General features: G+C 40.6%; 1 protein-coding gene across 4 annotated transcripts in view; it reads right to left on the bottom strand.

The window, feature by feature from the left end:
- LOC139911363 (myocyte-specific enhancer factor 2A-like) overlaps nucleotides 1-18,296 on the bottom strand; it is a 62,746-nt gene that overhangs the window by 29,998 nt on the left and 14,452 nt on the right. For 3 of the 4 annotated variants that reach the window (XM_078282786.1, XM_078282795.1, XM_078282790.1), the window contains exons 2-3: nucleotides 17,567-17,696; nucleotides 8,386-8,589 (exon numbers count right to left, since the gene is read on the bottom strand). In XM_078282786.1, coding sequence (XP_078138912.1) covers nucleotides 8,386-8,589; nucleotides 17,567-17,620 — 258 coding nt within the window. In that variant the 5' untranslated portion in view covers nucleotides 17,621-17,696. The remainder of the gene's footprint in view (nucleotides 1-8,385; nucleotides 8,590-17,566; nucleotides 17,697-18,296) is intronic. The other variant, XM_078282793.1, reaches the window with a different exon arrangement.

Raw genomic sequence — 18,296 nt, 5'->3', positions numbered from 1 at the left:
AGTGTGTTCACCCACTGGCTTCTGAAGGGCTGTTTTGAAGCCTAGAGATTGTATTTATAGTCGCTGTAAGTGGAAGTAGCAACTGAGGCCATAACCTCTTGTGGAAAAAATATATTGACTTTATATTTTTAGAGAGAAGCTGGGCTGTGGTCCCATTGACTTGCATGGTGTTGGCCGGGTCTGGAGTCTGTTTGCAGCCAGCCCCTAGTGGACATTCGAGGAACTGCCACATTGGCTTCAAAATTCACCCTTGGTTTTGGCCAGGCTTAGAGCTGCTACAATTACTGAAAGTTGTTGTGTTTTGTGTCAAGTTATTCTTATTTAGTCTTCCATTGAGGACATTGGAAATGAGTGCTTTATGTAACATTTGTGTTATCCTCTGGGGTCAAGGACACATGAACTGTTTTTTATAATGTATTTATCTATTTCCCAAATCAAATCAAATCAAATCAAATCAAATCAAATCAAATCAAATCAAATGCATCAGATGAAGTACTGAGTAAATAGAAGTACTAACAGAACCAACCAGAAAGTAGCAGAGTTTTCAACAGCAGAGTAGAGGAGATTAGAATTAACTAGAATTAATTAAAATGAATCAGTGCAGAGTAATGCCTTGCCTCCATTAGCTCTGTTCAGCCTGGCTGGGGCTAGCTGTTGTTTCACATACTTTGCTTTGGTTTGCATCACCATAGCTAACCAGCAAGCCAAAGAACAGCGGGTTTTTAAAGTAACAAGGCAACGGTAACAAATATGTCATCTTGATTTGACCTGTAATTGTTGCACCTTGGCCCATCTGTGTAATTGATAGAGATATTGCATGTGACAGACATGAAAAACAGACAGGCCGATACAAAGGACTAAAATCTATACATGTAAAATATTTAAAAATTCAAAAAACTGTGAATTTTAAAAACAGAAAAAAATTTAAAATCCACAATTTAATGTGAAAAAAATTGTGTCTCTTCAATGAAATGCATAAATTAATGTAAATGCCTTATGTAACATGGTGGAGGCACAATAAAGAACAAAAAAAATGTAAAGCGACAAAAATGTTAAAATGGAAAATGTCTAATATATAAAATGAATAAAGAACAGGAGGCCATGACAGTTGGACCAGATCCGCCATGGCCAAGCCTCTCCCGTCTTCCTTCTCGAAGCTTTCTGGGTCAGAGAGGTCTCTCTCTCTTTCTCTATTTCATTGTTCTACTTTTTTTCTACTTTCTCCCCCTCTCTTTCTCTCCAACTCTTTTTCTCTCTATTTACTCTCTACTTTCTCTCTATTTCTCTTTCCCTCTCTTGGTCTGCCCGTAGAATTCTATAAGGACTTCTGGGACACTATTGGTCAGGACTTGTTTTGCGTTTTGTGCGAAAGCGTTGAGGCAGGGGTGTTGCTGTTGAGCTGTCCACGGGCAGTTCTGGCTCTCCTGCCCAAAAAATGGAACCCGAGTGACTTAAAAACTGGGAGCCTGTTGGGGTGATATGCTATGTGCACATTTGGGTTTGGGTTAGGGTTAGGGGTCGGAGATCTCCATATTTATCCTGTGGATGATCCTCTGGGGTACATCCATCTGGGGCAGAAGGGTGGAGAGGATGACCTTGGCTGTTGGAAATGTCTGTGTGGCTGTCTTCACCACACTGGTCAGAGCTTTGGCCACATCCACCCTCCTGGTGCTGAGGTCACTGGTCCCAGAGTGTGTAGATTGATGTGGGAGGGCTCTCCCAGTGTTTCCTCTGTCAGCAGTCTAAGGGCAGACTGAGTGGTGGGACACCACAGCTTCCTCACTGCTCTCCCTGGAAACAGACTTCTCTGATCCAGGTGTTTCCCATTGGAGTCACACATGATGACAACACTCGCTTTTCCATGCTGCCCTTTCTGTGTGTTGCTGCTGGGAACATTGGAGGTTGTGGATTCCATCACTTTGTGTTGGTGTGGCTAATCTCTTTTGGAGCACTAGGAGGGACTGGGGTGGCTGCTGGGGAGGAAATATTTGTGTGTGTTCGTATGCAGGCTTGTCGTGGGTGTATTGTGACTGTATTGTGTTTGTGTGGTTGTCAGTAGTAGTGCTCTTGCTCCTCATCTCGTCCAACTGATATTCCAGAGTCTGGCATTGCTGGCTCTGGTTCTGACTGTGTCCTCTTTAAAGAGCGTATCGTCTCTCTCTCCAGCTTGGCAAGACTGTCTCTCAGGGTCCTCATCTTTGGAGAGGCTGCTGAGGTGAAGAGGGTAGCAGGGTAGGGTCCTGGGACATTGCTGGAGAGCAGTGGGACAGTGCAGATCCTCCTCTGAGTTACTCTTCATCTCTGGATGCTTCTTCAACCTCTGAGCCTCTGCTTTCAGAAGGTGGGATTTATGATTCTGGTCAATGTTTATGCCCCAAACTGGGACAACTGTAATTACTTTACCAAGTTGTCTTCAACCATTCCAAACGAGCATAACTACAATCTTGGAATCTGTGGTGATTTCAACTGTACTTTAAACTCCTGTCTAGACAGATCATCACTGTATCCCCAAACTCACAATAAATCTGCGAAAGTTATTAACGATTTCATTAATCAACATGGTCTCTCAAACTTACTGAGATTGAAATTCCCTGACAAAAAAAGGCTACTCCTTCTCTAGGGTTCACCATGCATACACTCGAATAGACTACTTCCTCCTGGACAACAGACTATTACCAAATGTCGACTCCTGCTCATACCATAGCCTCTCTATATCAGACCTGCTGACATTATGCCATTTCCTTTAAATTGTTTTTTCAGTCCTCCCACCACCCTGGTCTGGAGACTTAATCCTCTTTTATTAGCAGACAAACAATTTGTGGAATTTATTTTGGCTCAAATCAATCTCTTCCTGGAAAATAACACCTCTCCATAAATCTTACACTCCACTTTATGCGAAACCCTTAAAGCTTTCTTACAAGGACAGCTTCTCCTTAAAAGCTAAGAAAGAAAAGAACTCTAAATTGATCTAGATCAAGATCAATTTAGCCCTCCCCAAATCATTTCAAAGAAAGGTTTTATTTACAATCAGGATTTGATTTGCTTTCCACTGACCATACTACACAGCAGCTTAGGAAAGCTTGCTACAATACGACACTACAACACTGAACTTGGATTTTAAACAGTTCAACTATTCAACTTTATACATCTGTGAATGTTCATCTCCCTGAATCCTTTTTTGAGAATCTGACTCTTCTCTCAGTATCTACTGGACAAAACCCCACTCTCGGCTCAGCCATCTTCACCAAAGAGATTCAGGATGCCATTACATCATTACAGAGAAATAAATCACCTGACCCTGATGGGCTCATGACAGAACTCCCTTACTACAAGTTATGTTTACTGAGTCCCTTTCCTCTGGCCCACCTCCTGAGACTTTATGGCAAGCCACTAGGAAGAAAAGACTACAACCGTGTTTTATGTTTCTTGTTACTGTCCAATCCCGTGACTTAAAGCTGCACTAAGTGATTTCCGACCACTAGAGGGTGACAGAAACTGCAACACATTTGTAAATAATTTTGACAACAAGCTTTAGAAAAGAGGTGAAAACAGCAACACAGCTGGCCCGCGTGTGTGGATATTTGTTTATATCATTATGTCTCAAGCAAATCTCCACATAGCACACGTTAAACTTTAAACTGTTGTCCAAGGGTTCACATAGAAAGCCAAGGATTAGCTCTCCCGACCAAACAGGCTTCATTTTGAATAGACACATGTACACAAATTTGCCTTCTATGTAGACGACGTCTTGCTATATGTCTCTGACCCTCTCGCCTCTCTCCCTCATACAGTATTCTAAACCCTCTTGACCAATTTGGTAAATTTTAGGGATTAAATGAAATATTCAAAAAAAGTGAATTTTTCCCCCTCAATGATATAGTACTCAATCACTTCCTCCCAGCTTCTTCCCTTTCAGAAGAGTCAATAGTGGCTTTAAGTCCCTAGGTGTTGAGGTTACTTGAGCTTTCTCATCACTTTTCTCTAAGAACTTTGATGTTTTATTTGAAAAATGTAAGCAAGCCATGGCCCAGTGTCCAACCTCCCACTATCTTGTGGGGAGGGTCAACCTCATCAAAATGATTGTGTTCCCCAAATTTCTCTATCCCTATTTTAATCAGAAAGTCCTTTTTCAACTTGCTTGAAAAAACACATCATCACTTTATTATGGGGGAATAAAGCACACAGAATAATAATTAAAAAAAAGTTAATTACAAAGACCGAAATCCTTTGGTGGCTTGCTCTTCCAATTTTTATTGTTATTGGCCTTGTAACACACCAAACATTCTTGCTTGGGTCCAGAAGTGCTCAGGGGAGGAGATGGTATCCTGGTTTCGGATGGAATTCGCTTCCAGTCATTATCACTTGAGCTCTGTAATTTGTGCTCCTCTGTCTTCTCTAGATAGTAAATTTAGCACTAACATTGTAGTTCCCAACACAATTACGATTTGGCCTGAGCTCGCAAAACATATCAGGCTTTGTGGAACTTATTTGCTCCCCAGTTAAAAATAATTCCTACTTTCCGCCCTCTCTTTCAGGCTCAACTTTTAGTCAGTGGTATAAAGGTATTAGGTCAATAAAGGACTTGTTCACTGGTGATAAGTTTGCATAATTTACCTATCTCATGCTTATGAATTGCCAAAACCTCACTTCTACAGAAACCTCCAAAGCAGACATGTTCAGAAAATTGTTTGTGATTTTCCAGAATTACCCCCATATTGCACTATTGATCAGATTCTCTCTCTGAACCCTGGTTGCAGAGGCCTTATATTGCATCTGTATGATTAACAATGTTGCACCTTCACCCACTATCTACATCAAAAGAATATGGGACACAGATTTAGGGACCGAATTATCAGACGACCAATGGGAGGTTGCTCTGCACTTACTATAAATATCATTCCTGTGTCTGATTCAATTTAAAGTGGTCCTCCAGGTTGCCTTTAATTGATAGCTGACAGTGGAGAGAGACAGGAAAGACTGGGGAAAAGAGAGAGGACGACATGCGACAAAGGTCCCCGTCCCCAGAACATTGCGGTTACATGGTATGTGCCCTATCTGTATCCTTTTCGGCTTCACCACTGAGATTCTCTCCTTACCTAACAAAGCCCACACTATTGTAGCTTTCATTGCTCTCCTATAGCAAGACATCCTATTCTCCGTCCATGGAAACACCAGTCTCTTCCATCTTTCTCCAGCTGGATTAAAGACATATATATTGTAGCCTACATTGATCTGAACTAAATCTGTGTACCGCTTAGTATACAGTGGACTGTCTCTTACCTGACATTGGTATTGTCCCTTTCTTTTACCCACTGTATACACTATACTGTAGACTGTTAATGACTGAAAACAATAAAAAAGAGTTAAATGACAGTCCGGTGTGGTTCTGCTGCAAAAGCTTAAATACCTTAAATATGCCGCAGAGGGCAGATTATGTTAAATTAAGTTGGGAGAATATACCACATTTGGTTAACATGTTGCTCTGGTCTTAGCACCATTGCCACCATTGACCAATATAGGAAACGGTTCAATGATATTAGGCAAAGAGCCAAACAGAAATTGGCAGCGAACCACAGGGACAGTTTGGCTACGAGAGGAGGGGTCATCCACCAGCCAGTACCTGGCATCAACAGAGGATGCGGCCGCCTCCACAATCCTCCCCCCTGTGTGTCATGGGGCATACTGACAGTTCTACGCTGGTTGACAGTCACTCACACCATAGCCAGGGGTAGGTCTACATAGTTAGAATGAAAAATGTTGTATCTTATTTTTTCCTGCTTGAGGGAATCAGTCAAATTGGCCAACCTATCATCCACAAAAAGGGTTTGTAACAACGCATTATGTAATAACACCGCATTATGTAATAACCCGACAAAATGTAATACATTTTCACTTCATTATGTAATAACACCCGCATTTTGTAATAATCTGCCGCATTTTGTAATACACAGCCTGAACGCAATATGTAATAAATTTCCCCGCATTTTGTAATAATCTGCCGCATTTTGTAATACACAGTCTGAACGCAATATGTAATAAATTTCCCTGCATTTTGTAATAAATTATTACATATTGCGGTGGTTAGTACAAAATGCGGGAGTTGCACTTTTTTTATGATGAAAATGTAATAATACAGTGCATTATGTAATAACCAACCAAAATGGATGTCTTCATCTATACACGTTATATTTTTAACAATTAAGCTAAATTAAACTTCCCAAATATTAAATTAGACCGGCGTTATAGTTGACTCTGATCTTAGTCTAAATAGCCACATAAAAGCAGTAACAAGATCAGCTTTTTATCATCTTACAAATACAGCCAAACTCAGGGACCTCATGTCAAAAGCCGACCTGGAAAAACTCATTCACGCTTTTATTTCTAGCAGACTGCTGCAATGGTCTTTTGACAGAGCTCCCCAAAAAGACCATCAAAAAGCTTCAGCTTATTCAAAATGCAGCTGCTAGAGTTCTTACAGGGACCAAAAGGTCAGACCACATCACCCCGATTCTTAAGTCACTACACTGGCTTCCTGTCAGCCACAGAATTGAATATAAGGCAATGCTGCTTGTTTATAAATCAATTCATGGAGTGGGACCAAATACATTACAGACATGTTTAAGGAGTACACTCCGGCCAGGCCTCTCAGGTCAAGTGGAAGTGGGCTGCTAGTAGTGCCCAGTGCCAGGGCTAAACTTGGTGAAGCAACCTTTAGTCACTATGCTGCGCATCTCTGAAACAGACTCCCTGTCGATCTTAAAAGTAGCCTAATCCTCGAAACTTTTGAATCAGAACTGACGGGATTACATTTCATTGTGATTGTACCTGAATGATTACACGTGACAAATAAAAACTTGATTGATTGATTGATCAGGACTCAAAACCATACTGTTCATGGATGCTTTTAGTTAAGTTGAATTATTTGAGTTCTTTAAAAAATGTTAAACTTATTTTAAATCTTGTTTTTATCTACACCACTATTTATTTATTCATTGTTCTTATAAATCTTTTAATCTTTGTAAAGCAGCTTGAATTGCCACTGTGTATGACAAATAACCACCGCAATATGTAATAATTTATTACAAAATGCGGGGAAATTTATTACATATTGCGTTCAGGCTGTGTATTACAAAATGCGGCAGATTATTACAAAATGCGGGTGTTATTACATAATGAAGTGAAAATGTATTACATTTTGTCATGTTATTACATAATGCAGTGTTATTACATAATGCATTGTTACAGGGTTTGTAAACATTTGAATAGGATCTATCCATCCAACTTTTACGTGTATCATTTTACATCAACAGTGGTTTGATAATTTACCCTGTCAGGTTAAATCCAAACATTGAACACACCTATTAAGAATTAGACTAAAAGTCCAGGATCTAAATCTAATTCTCAAGGCTTGTACACATTCTTCTGAAATACAAAAATATAAATAGCATCCCTAGACCTGTTTCCTGAGAGTTTATGGACACTGGATGTGATACATGTTCTACATTTTAGGAATTTGGCTGACAACAGAGTGATTTATAATGAGTGCAACAGTAGAATTTGCTTCAATTCCTTGATCACCAAAAAATGACAAGCAGCCAAAAACAAGGAGTGCAAAGGTAACTGTAGAATGATCACGTAAGAGAGAGGTGCGAGTAATAGAAATAGAATAAGAGCTAAGGATAGAGATAGAAGGTTTTTGTCACATTTTCTACACAAAAACCAGACTAAACAGTAAGACGGTTTTGCCTGATTTTATCTATCATATGTATCTGGATAAAGCTCTCTAATGACAAACTAGCATGCTATGTTCCAGATGCAGATCTGAACACACAGATCTGGTTGTCTTGTGCTTTCACCCTGCTATTAGCAGGTCACATATCACAGAGATTTCTATTTCATTACATTTTGAAAGTGGTTGTGAGCTTAGTAGTCAGAGAGACTGGCCCCATAAACGAATGGTCACAAATTGGATCGGATTTATTTCCAGTACTTGTTATTTAGGGATTAAAGGTGCTATGTGTAGCATTTTAACATCAATAAATCATTACCATACTAATTCTGAGAGATAATTACTAGAAACAAACGACACCATCACTGAGAAGACTGGCAGCCTCTAGCAACCTCTACACTGTATTTTACACTGTGTACCACTGCGTCAGATTTGGCTGGTTTTACTGTACAAAGTGAGATTACTTTCACAACGCCATTTGTTGAAATGGCAGATGATGGAAGCAGTGAAAGATCATACATGAAAAATCATTTCCAACATGTTTATCCTTTTCAGTTTTCGGTGAAAGACGTTTGACCGTAGAAGCAGCGTCCAACATCCAACAATCTGACCGTCTCCACTAAACTAAATGAAACAAATGCGGCGCTGGTGCTCACCTCTACAATGTCTGAGTTGGTTCTGCTCTCGTGGGGTTCGTTGTACTCTGTGTATTTCAGTAGGACTTTGTCCATGTCGGTGCTGGCGTACTGAAACAGCTTGTTGGAGCTGTTGAAGATGATGAGGGCGATTTCACAGTCACACAGAACACTCAACTCGTAGGCCTTCTTCATCAGACCAAACTTCCTCTTTGTGAAAGTCACCTGGAAAGACAGAAAGCCAAGGACAGACAGCATGAGGCAACTGCTACTTATATTTGATGCACCTAGCTAATGCTTTTACCCAATTTCCCCATGAGGATCATTAACATTTCATCTTATCTTATCTTATCCAGAGAGACTAATAATCAAAAGCAAAATAAGCTTCAGTTCCTAGATCACCAACATTACAAGTCACCAATAGTAGGAGGCCAAGGGTCAAAGCCTCTTAGTGCCTTGTGACATTCTTGTGACCACAGAATGATCATGTAAGAGCTAAAAAAAAGAAAAGAGATTTCTTTTGATGACAGCAAATTTGAGCAATTAGAGGAGGAACGCATGAGAGAGAAGATATGATTCATTGGGAGAGGTTAAGATGAGATTCTTCTTGAAGAAATTAGTTTTCAGTCTACGATGGAGGATGGGGAGTGACTCTGCTGTCCTGACTGAAGTGGGAAGGTCAAAGGTCATTCTGCCATTGGTGAGCCAGGAGGGAAGGGATTTGAGACTGGGTGGAATTGACTCACCATTCACTAGGATTCCCAGATTCTAGCCCCAATACCAGTGCCATTCTACCTCTTTTTCTGTATGGGAGAGAACATCAAATGTCAAATGCATGCTTTAGGACCTATTCTGAATCCTTAGGGTCAACTAGTGAATCCAGCATACATCCGATACACCAAGCAGGTCAGCAAAAGTTCAACTTTTAGAACTGTCCTGCCTCATTTCTTTGTCTGTTCCCACCAAAACGTACCATGGGAGGTGTTAGTGAGCAGTACACACCAATTTTATGATTTTATGATTGTGCCATCAAGGCACTTCCAAAAACCAAACAGATGTTGTTGTGGGAGAGGAGAATATATCAAAATTGGCAGCAAGGTTACCAAGTGGTTCGCGAAACTGGCCATGGCCCACATTTGTTCACACCACATATTAATACAGTACGGCCGCGTTCACACTATTCCGTTTTTTCAAACTTTCAAGCTTTTTTACATTAAAGTCAATGGGGAAAAAAGCGGTCACTTTGGAAAACACGCTGTGCTTGGGATCTTTTTAGGCAGACCAGAGCATTTTATACAGCTGACAAAAATTCTATATTTTAGCGGAGACCAGGACCGACCAATCACAATGAAGAGGAGGTGACCAGCCAATCACAACGAAGCAGAGGCAAAGTTTAGGACAACAACAAGAAGCAGAATGAAAATGGAGAAAGTAGCGGTTGTAAAGTTGGTAGTAGTTGTTACTGTGTACTGAAAATGAGAAAGTGACAGTTGGACATCAGTACAGTATAGTAGTGTTATAGTAGTTAGTACTAGTTTAGTACTACTTTATGGAATCAAACTCACTTTTCATTATCAGCATAATTTGGTTGAGGCAGCAATTTTACTTCAAAAAAATGTGGAATAGTGCAAACACGGCCTAATGCGAAAGTATTATACTACAGTACAGCTGACATTGACCCATGCAGTGCAAAAGCAGGGCAGCAGCCTCTATGTGTGAGTCAGCTGTCTAACAATGAGAGGTCAACACTGCCAGTGGAGAGACAGGATCAGTTTGCAATACAGTGGAGGAAAATGTACCAACGAGAGCAGCAGAGATGCAGCCACTGCATCGATCTGGCTGTAACATGATCAGAGAGAGAGAGAGAGAGAGAAAAGAGCAACTTAGCAGGCAAGAGCACAAGCTAGAGAACAAATATAAAAGAGAGTGAGCGAACGTGTGTTTACAGTTTATTGTTGTGAATCACTGTCCAATCATTTGGTCACTACTACTAGGTGTTTTTAACATATTTTTTGAATGGAAATTTACTGTTGGCCTTGGAGATAATGATTGACCTGTACAATTTGAGTAGGTTGGTTCTTGGTCTTGAGGTGACCCCTACTTGCTCCTCTAGTCCAGTGGCTATGCCAATTGGAAGTGTAAACCAGGCTTGCGTCGATATTTGATATCGAAATAATAATGATATGATATAATTGTATAGATTCTACTTTAGCTTCAGTTGGCTTCAGCTTACATGCATGATATTGGTCAGCCTGCTTACTGTGTGGGAGAAACGGGCTCCTGATCTCAGCGGAGAAACAAGATGGCGGAGAAAACGAAACTTAAATTTCTGGCTCTGTGAGCCTATGATGTGCCAACCAATGGTGTAACTTCATCACTCAGTCAGTGACAGACATTCGCGTTTATAGGGCTGGCCCTGCTGCTGCGGTCCACCCAAAAATTTGCAGCACACTACTGAACTAGAAGGGCACTCGGAGAGCGCAGTCCTCCGCCAAGGTTCGTGCTATTATTGCTTGTTCGTGAGTCGGATCCGGATCCGCTCCAAAATTTAATGGGTTCTTCCTTGGCCCATGCTACACCCTTCCACAAAGTTTCATGAAAATCGGGCTAGTAGTTTTTCCATAATCCTGCTAACAGACAAGCAAACAGACAAACAAACAAACGGCACCGAAAACATAACCTCCTTGGCGGAGGTAATGATGCGCATCAGAGGGGATTTAGAAGTGGGTATACGCAATGCCAACTGAAAAATAAGTAGGTATACGCCGAATACCTGCGTATACCCTGCACTACACCACTGCATGCACCTCTACCATAAATCTAAATAGTTTGACTTGGACGCTGAATAATTTACAGCACATGAGACCAAAGCCGCGCTAAATATCAACAATGCCTCCTATCCCTCATCCCTACTTCAGTCTCTTTGGCTAAATCCCTGCTGTGAATCGTGGGTAACTGTCTTGTTATGTCCTCCCACCCCCATGGCTTCTGGGATCCTGACTCATCTCACTCGCAGCTCGAGAAGCTTCCCTTGACTGCTGCTTCTCACACCTCAAAGACGCCGGCCATTTTGGATGAGTCACAGCCTTGGTTCATCTAGTCGTTCCTATCCTGCTTTCACGTCTATGGAGTCTATGGAGTATAAAACTATAAAACAAACAAAAAACAACAACTAAAAATGCTGTTTTTGATGTATTTGATGGGCTGGTTGGGACTTTGAGAGCCTTAATATCTAATGTTGTAAAAGCAGCACTGTTTTGTTCTTTATAACTCATACGGTCATATCTGAGAAGGAAGAGGGAGACATGAAGTATTCCATCTGTTCAAAAAGGGTTAAAATAACTTCACACCCTCCTCTCCCATCCTGCTCTACTTGCTCTGATATGCTCCTGCAAATTAAGAAAATAACTCCTTTGTACCTTTTCTCATCAACTCTTTTCACTCCATCTTTTCTCCATCATCCATGATCATTCCTGGGACACAGGAATATTTGTTCCCTCTATTGTCAAGGGGCTGTGACCTCTGACCTTTGACCTCCTTACTATTGGTTGCTTGTAATGTTGGTGATCTAGGAAATGACGCTTATTCTGCTGTTGATGCCACTGGAAGTTGTTCTGGATAAGATAAATGACTTACATGTAAAGTGTAAACTGTAAATATCAATCCAGTTGTTAGGTTAGTGGTGTGGAACCTGGTGACTTTGCCGACTGCTCTCCACTTCCAGGCCCAGTTGGAGGGTTTTAGCTGTACAGAGTACTGTTATATGCAGGACAGCACTGTGGCTTTTTATATTTCATAGCATAGACAGGCAGACAGAGAGAGACACACTCAAGTATTGCTAAAAAATGTCTGTTTTAAAATCTTATTTTTCTGAAAACCAGTGAAATTTCTGCCAATGGCGTGAGATAATTCCACTTGTTTCAATATGTGTTTGTGAATATGAGGTAAAGATGTTATGACAGCGTTGTATGTAGCAGACAAGTGATCGGCCAGCCCCAACCCCTCTGTTTAGTGAGGGTCGCTCCAGTTTGACGTAGATGTCCTCCTTAACGCAGTGCAGTGAGGAGTGTACAGACTTGTACTTCGGTGAGACTGAACAGCCCTGCAATGCATGGTGCAGCACTGAAGCACGAACGCCTCAGGTCAAGACTCAGCGGTTTACACTCACCTACAGGACAAGAAACACAGCTTTGAGGATCATAATGTACGCATTTGAGATGACGGATGGTTTTAAAGAGGCGCTAATGCTGCATTCCATTGGAAGTCGGAAGTCGATAGTTCCGAATTGGTATTACCGACTTCCGATCTAAATGCATTCCAGTACGTCTGGGTTGGGGGGGGGGACTGCGACATCACTTGTCCACTACATACAACACGCCAGCTTACTCCCATTCACAACCTGGAGGAGGGGCGTCACCATAGGGAAAATGCCCGGTTTCAAGATCTTACCCCGACAGTTTCACATCTATTCACACCTCCACTCATGTGACTCGAAAGACTCTCACATGACGGTCATGTGACCTCCATGACTATCACCTGACTTCATGGTGTGAATCACCCACAGTGGTTAAAGGATAAGGACACTGGTGTTTTTCAATGCATTTCTTACCATCAACAAATCCTATGAAAATAACAAAATCAGCAATGATTTTGTTTTGCCAACAAGTCTCGTCCATGTAGCCGATACCCAATGCAGCCATGTTCCAGCAGCCATAGAACTCCATTGTATTAAAAAAAGATTAAAAACCCGTCACAGAGCCATGCTGCTGCTCTGGCAGCATATTTCATCATCGTGATGCACCGGGCCGGCCGACTTTTTCCTCAAACAACTTAATAAAGCTGAACGTAAACACGTTTTCCATCTCAGGAAAGTAGTTCCGTAGCACCGAAAATAGTCCCCATCGTAATGAAGAATTTGTTCCCATTTTAATTTGATTTGGTAATAACTATAATAATAATAATAACAGCCTGACTTTTCGTGGTAACAGTTAGCGATATTTAAAATAGAAACTATGTCTTTGTGAGCTGTATTTAAAGGTTTTTAGCTTACAATTGGAGCCAATGACTTCCGGGTTGACGGCTAAAAAGGGAACGTGGGAAGTCAGAAAGTAACAGGAGTAGAGCAAACACATTGTTTATTTTGTTATTTCCCTACGATTTGTTGACGGTAAGAAATGCATTAAAAAACACCAGCGTTATCCTTTAAATGACGGGGAATTCACCACCACTCACTAGAACTGAAGAAGCCTCTCGGATGGGTGTTTCACCACTCATCGGATGAGTGGTGAAACATCTTCAACTGGATCAGATGCTGGATTCAGCATCTTACCTGGATGACTGAGATGAATCTACACATTGTGCAAGAATGGAGACAGTTCTCACTATGAATCCCAGTGCAGTCATCTGTAATTAGCCCTGTTCTGGTCTTGTTTCTCTTAATGTCAGAGTTATTAACTGCCTGCAGAGACAGCGACCCTGTAGAGTCGCCACAACACACTGTGGATGCTAATGATTTGTCACTATGGTGATGAGACGAGTCTGAGAGGTTAACCATTCACTATCAAACAATCCTTTTCATAAAATTCCATTATACAGTGCATAGTTGGCCAAAGATGCATTCCAACTGGTAACCAGGGAGATAGTGATCTTTCTTGTTTTCTCCTGTTTTTTCATTTTTAAGTAAAATAATTCATTAAAGACTGTTGAAGACCTTTTTATGTTACCTGGAATTTAATTTAAAACCAATTTTAAAGCCAAACAAAAGAAACAAAGCTGGTAAAACTAGCAGATTTCCCGTTGAACATTGCTAATGAAAAAACGGGCAGTATAAGAAAAAGAACAGCACAAAATTAACTGTTGAGGGGCATGAAGTTCAGCTGTGTTTAGTAAAACAGACAGAATGCATATTGCATTAACCCTGTTCTGGATTAATCTAAGAGTGGACATGCAGCACAAAGAAACCTGTCATCACATGGTGGAAAAATAATAGCTCTAAAGACTAAACTGCAATCACAATACTTTTAAGGCCTTAAATTTAGATAATTTATTTTAAGACTTTATATGGACATCCCATAAACTTGTACACGACTTGATCTTAGTTGTGTTTGTAAATTGTGTGAAAAAAAGTGTGGATATGGATGTCCCTGAGAAGAGTTTTATTATAAAACATTATATATCTATTTTGGGAAAAATAACCTTAAGTTTCTCATGTTGAACATCTAGAGGATTTCAATTTCAATTTATTTTATTTGAAAAGGGACAATGTACATTAATCAACATTCAAACAAATGTAAATGTACCCAAGTTAGCCAAAAGGATCCAGTCTGTAAAAGTGTTATTTTGTCAACTAAGGACTTCATTTAACTATTGTAATTTAAAGCTGCATTAGGCAACTTCACACATTGGTGTCTCCTAATGGCAGCTATTTTTTTGGCATCAAATCCAACTGTGACATCAGATTTGAAAAACCCTCCATTTATAGTGTATAGCAGAGGGTGTAATATTAGAGACAAAAAAATTGAATTTAACCCAGTCCTTGTTGAAACCACTCCCAATTGGAAGTTCCAATTGCAAAGGATGTGATCAGTGTAACAACATGATTAAGTGTAACCATTTTACACATCCACAATATGGGAAAAAGTATGCCATTTATGATGTCATAACCTGCAACAGCCCCCATGTCATTTATATGATAAAGTGTGCATGTGGTTTGGTGTACACTGGGAAGACTTCACGTTCACTAAAACAAAGAAAAAGTGAACATAAAAGCTCTATTTGGAGAAATGCTAGTTTTATTATTTTAAAGCAATATTCCACTTAGTTTTAACATGGGGGTTATTCGGCACTTGAGCGCCATGAAAACCAGAATATAAACTAATCACCAAGATCGGATGCAGCATTCGGATTTCTACTTCCCATTCATTTGAATGAGGCCACGAAAATAGACTGAAAACTGACATTTAATTTTGTGAAGAGATTCAACAACAGATCCTGCTATTGAGATTTTCAATGGACTGTTGGTCCAACGTTTTAGAACATAATTTCGCTGAATAGCATTTTTATTGATAGAAGAGAACATAGCGGAGGGATATCATTTGGGAAATATTCTTCCTGTTTGGGAGACCAGAACTACTTTACCTTCAGTTACAAGACAACCTTTCGAACCTCTAAGTCATCACTCAAGGCTCTACGCTCATCTCATTACTGTATGTAATGTGTAATATTGTGATGCTTTGAAAATGAAGAACACGAGGCTAGAATGACTGATAGATAATCCCAGAATACATCCAAATGATACGATAGTGTGCAAGAGTCTAAATATACAGTGGGCTCCAGTGATAGCGCACACTCGACAGCCGAGCCAGTGTCTATCTAAAAATGCTCCGGCCAAGACAACCCAACATCAAATATAAACATCATCCCAGATATTTATTTTCTGGCCACATCCCTATTTCCAGAGCCTGCGCCTTCCTTCCAGACAGGCTGGTATTTGTTGTGCTGTTGGGGGTGATATATATAGAGGAGACAGACAGAGAGGGATTCCAGTGGGCAGCAGTGTGGCTCGGCTGGGAGAGAAGGCCGCTGTGTGTCCCTAACATTGACCCACCCTGCTAATGACAGGGTGCCGTCCGGACCCAGCTAACCCCAAATTACTGCCCTCGCCACCAGCTGTGACCACTGCACTCTCAAAAGTAACAAGGCTTTCAGCGACCTTTAGGGGTTGTTCAGGCTGCAACCATATAGGGAACCATTGACAGGGTTTCTGCAGGTTCCTGAGAGTCAAATTGAAAGCTTTTTAAAACCTTTTGTAATGCCACAAGGGATGCAACCTAAGACCGATTTTCAAAAATGAATCCAAGCAAAAGTGTGGGGTAAATGACGGCTTCCCAATTTAACACAGCTGAAACTATCAGTTACAGCATAAACAAAATGACACAAAGTAGCAACTTCAGTTTAAGCAGATGCAGTGAAAACAAGGTGTATCTCACCTAATGTACAACTCTAGTTTAGCTCACAAGTATAAACAAACTGTCAAGACCTATTCCAAGTGGGAACAGTGGAAACGTTTCAGCTACTCACACTGGTGGATAATACTGAATCCCTAGTTGTTAGAGTGGGACATCCTGCCAGTGAAGATGTAGAGTAGAGAGATGTAGAGTATAAGCTTATATGTAGACTCTCTGTGAGATCTCCCTATTCAAAACCTTACTAACAGCGTCCTGTTTTACAGACAATCTCAGTGTAACTGTTCCATGTTGGGTAAAAACTATCTGCAAAAAGAATGATTTTCACGAAAGAAAAGAATGTTTATTTTCTCATTGAAGTCCATGATTTTTTTTTAATTATACAGTCGGGTTTTAACAGGATTGAAGAGCTGCCAAGTGTCATTAAACTCACTCAGCACATCAACGGCCATGGAAACTTAACATTCAAGTAAGAAAAAGTAAAACACAGAAATTGCAGTTGTGTTCCTTTCCGCAACAGCAGAGATATATGCTTGAGATGTGTGTGGTGGGATGGCAGACTGAGAAATGGCAAACAGATTAGTGTCATTCACTGACAATCTTTCACCCAGGAGTTACTGTATAGAGAACGAAGAAGGCATACTTGTCATTAACTCAATAGGTAGAGCAAGGCACCAACACTTCCAGGGATAGGAGTTCCATTCTCTGTGTAGCTCAATGGGTAGAACAAGGCACTAACACTGCTGGGGTTACATTACAATCAAAATTAGGTTGTGCCTGTTGCATTAAAAAAAAAAAAGCTTTCTATGGTTGTAAGTGTAATTTGAAAGCCCCCCTTGTCTTGAGTGTCCCCTAGTGTAATGATGAGCTATCTTCTGTCCTAACCTGAGAACTCATCTCTTCAAGAATAATTAATGTCCCCCGATTCCACATCTTCCTCCTCTACTTGTTCTAATATGCTCTTGTCTGAAGTTCAGAAAACTCTCTCTCTCTACTTCTTCTCCTCAGATCATCCATGATCATTTTAAGGTCACAGGAATATTTATTCCAATGTCCTATATCTATTGTCTGGGTCCTGTGACCTCTGACCCTTGACCACCTTACGATTGGATGCTTGTAACGTTAGCAATCTAGGAATTGAAATTCATTCTGATGTTGCACTCAATGTAAGTGGCTTTGGATAAGAGCATCAACTGAATGACATGTAAAACAAGATCAAAGAGGAAGAAGACACTGACCTGCCGGTTCCTCTCATCCAGGATCCTGGTGATCTGGATCTTCTTCCGCCCCATGGTCAAAATAACGTTCCTCCTCTAACAGCCAAAGAAGGATATCAGTAAAGCTCCAGCATCAGCACAGCATGGTCTGCTGAGAGAGAGAGAGAGAGAGAGAGAGAGAGAGAGAGAGAGAGAGATGAGTCAACTTCATCCCAATCTTGTTCAGCCAGCCATCACAGCATGAACAGCAACACACACAGATATACAGCAACACAGCAAATGCATTCAAACACCTACACAAATCATTTTAGTACATGATCAAATTCACAATTGCATCAGTCTACTATGGTCGTAGATACCAGGCGTCTAGGTTTCCAAACCAACGTTGTTTACAAGACGGAAGGCAATTTTAAGTACAAGTTGATACTTGTGATTTTGTGGAACGCTCTTCAACTTGTCGTGGAAAGAATGAAGCTCTCAAGAATGCAAAAACAGAGAACATCTTTACAGTTTGAGATGGACTGAAGAACAGAGAACATCTTTACAGTTTGAGATGGACCCAAGAACAGAGAACATCTTTACAGTTTGAGATGGACTGAAGAACAGAGGACATCTTTACTGTTTGAGATGGACTGAAGAACAGAGGACATCTTTACTGTTTGAGGTGGACTGAAGAACAGAGAACATCTTTACAGTTTGAGATCTTTACAGTTTGAGATGGACTGAAGAACAGAGGACATCTTTACAGTTT

Source organism: Centroberyx gerrardi, chromosome 1, assembly GCF_048128805.1.
Source record: "Centroberyx gerrardi isolate f3 chromosome 1, fCenGer3.hap1.cur.20231027, whole genome shotgun sequence".
In the NCBI taxonomy this organism is placed as follows: Eukaryota; Metazoa; Chordata; class Actinopteri; order Beryciformes; family Berycidae; genus Centroberyx; species Centroberyx gerrardi.
This window is presented reverse-complemented; position numbering and strand designations above follow the sequence as displayed.